Source organism: Thermobia domestica, chromosome 10 (genome assembly GCF_964235325.1).
Source record: "Thermobia domestica chromosome 10, izTheDome1.hap1.1, whole genome shotgun sequence".
Lineage (NCBI taxonomy): Eukaryota > Metazoa > Arthropoda > Insecta > Zygentoma > Lepismatidae > Thermobia > Thermobia domestica.
Genome location: NC_137463.1, coordinates 208900507 through 208903465, shown reverse-complemented (window position 1 = coordinate 208903465; position 2959 = coordinate 208900507). Strand labels below are relative to the sequence as shown.

Below are 2959 nucleotides of genomic sequence, written 5' to 3'. Positions count from 1 at the left end.
CGCCGTACTCCATTCAGTGCGAACAGTTTCGCGTATGAAAAGAAGACGAGCAGATTATGTTACATTACACATTTCAGTGCGAGCAGTTTATACTAGGTTTATGTTTCATATAGAAAGATAGAAGATCTGCGTTGTCATCTTTTTTACTTCGTGTGCAACTTTGACCTTGAAGAAAATTTTGGTGACTCAGTGCAAAGCATTGACGTATACACATAATCTTATTGTTTAGTTGGCTGTATTTAGAGATGAATCAGACATGTAAGGTTGCTGGTTCGAATCTAGTTGTGTTCGCTGTAACTCAGGGTCTGAGCGATACTTACCGAAATTTTTCCAGTGTTGCCAACACTATCAGAATGAATCGATTCATTTAGTCGGAGCAGTTTCGTGACGAAAACTGATTTTTGTTTTGCACACAAAAATTTTTCTGAAACAGAATTTTGTTTGTACATAAAAATTTTTCTGAAACAGAATTTTGTTTGTACATAAAAATTTTTCTGAAACAGTTTTTGTTTTGTACACACAAAAAATTTCTGAAACAGAATTTTGTTTTCGTACACAAAAAATTTTTCTGAAAACATTTTTTTTTCGTACAAAAAAAAATTTTCTGAATCAGTTTTTTTTTTCGTACACTAAAAATTTTCTGAAACAAAAATTTAGTTTGATTTTTTTTTTCGTAAAACATTGATTTATTTTACCGGTAAACTGATTCAGAAAAAAGAAATTGAAATCGCAGTACAGGAAAAAGAATTTGATTTTAGGATGTGAAATAAAAACACAGAATCATGTTTTTGTACATTTATTTTTAGCATGTGAAACAGAATACAGAATTTCTTTTTTCTTCAAAGGAAGACGTGTCCGTGACGGGTACAAATTCTGTAAAGAGAAAATAAAACATATGAATATACATGGTAATATTTATTTTGTTTCCTGTGAAAGAAGAAAAACAGATTATTAACATCGAACTAACTGATCAAGAGAGAGTGAGGTGAGAAAAGAAACGCAAATGTGACGTACCTGAATTCCTTTTTTTTTTTTCTCCACGGGTTTCTGCAAGGTGATGTCATCTGAGTTTTTGTCTTCGCTCGTGCATCGTTGAAGCATGTCCCGTGTTGCGTTGATTCTTTGCCCCGTCTTTGGGAGGTGATGTTGGTGGGATTAGGGAAAAATATGGCTGTTATTCTGTTCTGGCTTTTTTATACCCATAGGGCAATGTCTCGTATGTGTCTGATATTAATCGGCGTTTTTTATAGTTGAAACTGTACTTCTTTTCTTCAGGTTTTGTGACAAGATGATGATCGTGGGTTCTGTAAATTTTGTGCGGCGTGCTAATGGAGATTTTTTCACTCGATTGATTTATGATCATTTGCTCCAGACTATTAAAATTTAACTTTTGACTTGCAGTATAATTGAGTGTGAATCCACGAATTTTGCATACATAACTGGTTGATTTCGTGTCGGGGTCGTAGATTTCCAAGGCGTACTGTTTTGGGCCACCAGACACGAATTTTTTAATGTATGCTTTTGGTCCAATTGATTCCAGTTCATTTGACATTGAACCAAGAAATACTTCTGGTTCTATTGTGGGCTGTGATGGTCGCTGCGTGAATATTACGGAATCTGTATCGAAATATAATACTCTTTCTTGCAGAAGTTCTAAATATTTGTAGAGTTCCAGACGAGCTTGACACGTTGTAAATGCTCCAAGGACAACATTAGCATTGTGATTTTGTACTGGAACATCATCTTCATACTGCCAATAAAGGTATAACATCGAATCGTTAACAGGTAAAATTTGGTTGACTTTTATGTCTGGAGCAGTTAATTTCTGATACAGTTCTTTGGGGTCGTTAATGATGGTCGTTTGGCTGAAATTGTCTCTTATAGCGAGTCGTCCCCAGAAGGCATTCAAACAGAGTTTTGCAAGACTACGACGTGCTGAATTTGTCATTATATTTGCTGCATCTAAAGTTATGCCTTCCCGTTGTTGTACCACTTGAATATACTGCTGCTTTTCTTCTTCGGTGACGCAATTGGCAGGCCATCCAGAAGCTTCCAGCTTAGATTTCAAAAATGTGTTAATGTATTCGCTGAATAATCCGCCAGTCTTGGTTTCTGGATCATATACGGTGATGTCGTAATCCCAAATTTCGTAAATTTCAATGACTTGATACCCAAGTTCAATGGCTTTTTGAATTTCATAGGACACCCATGTTCCTGTTAGGCTTCGTTCACTGTCCGAATGTGTACATTCAGAATCTTGATTTAATGCTGTGGCACAGGCAGCACAAAGTGGAAACAACAACTTCTTATTTGAGCGAAATGGCAGCACTGGATGAAACACATTTCTGCTAGGCAAGATCTTCAACTTGACCAATCCGTTGACATCTTGAATGTCGGGCATTTCTGGATCTCCCTGTAGATATATTCGTGGATGCCCTATTGGATACCGTCCACATTTATTTACATAAGGATACAGGGAAACGATATCCAAGAATTTTATTTCTTCGCCTTCATTTTCATTTGCGACGTGGTACAATTTAATGGCATTAACACGGCCACCATAGAAGCTGTCTCTTGGATTTAATGGTGTCTTATTAATATAAGGATGTGTGCTTAAAGAAGAGGCCAATGCTGGATTGGATTTTAACACTTGACGAAATTCACATTCCCACATTTCATGTACTTTATATCCCATGGATCGTAATAATTTCATTTTACGCTGTGTTCTCTCGTAACGATAGTTCATCGTTTCTTCGGAGTTCTCATAAATGGGCTGATCACGGCCTGTAGGGACACATAGAGGACAGCCGTGGAATTTGCACCCTTCAAATTCATACACGTGTTCCTCTTTAGTGTCGGGATTTTGGTAGTAGCCGTCCAGATGAAAACCAGCAACATAAACTTCTTTTCCTCTCGCAGCATGTTGAATTGAATGACCCTCTTTTTCTTCCATGTAGGC

The 2959-nt window shown here is 36.9% G+C and overlaps 1 protein-coding gene across 1 annotated transcript; it reads right to left on the bottom strand.

Moving 5' to 3' along the window:
* Nucleotides 1-780: 780 nt before the first annotated feature.
* On the bottom strand, nucleotides 781-2441 carry LOC145662160 (uncharacterized). The gene is made up of 2 exons (XM_081727495.1): nucleotides 1015-2441; nucleotides 781-873 (listed from the first exon to the last, which is right to left on the bottom strand). Exon 1 carries the CDS (start codon nucleotides 2399-2401, stop codon nucleotides 1175-1177), a length of 1227 nt encoding a protein of 408 aa, XP_081583621.1. The 5' UTR covers nucleotides 2402-2441; the 3' UTR covers nucleotides 781-873; nucleotides 1015-1174.
* Between the last annotated feature and the right edge of the window lie 518 nt (nucleotides 2442-2959).

Coding starts and splice junctions, on each gene's coding strand:
- LOC145662160 (XM_081727495.1), bottom strand. CDS start 2,401: ATGCCCGACATTCAAGATGTCAACGGATTGGTCAAGTTGAAGATCTTG.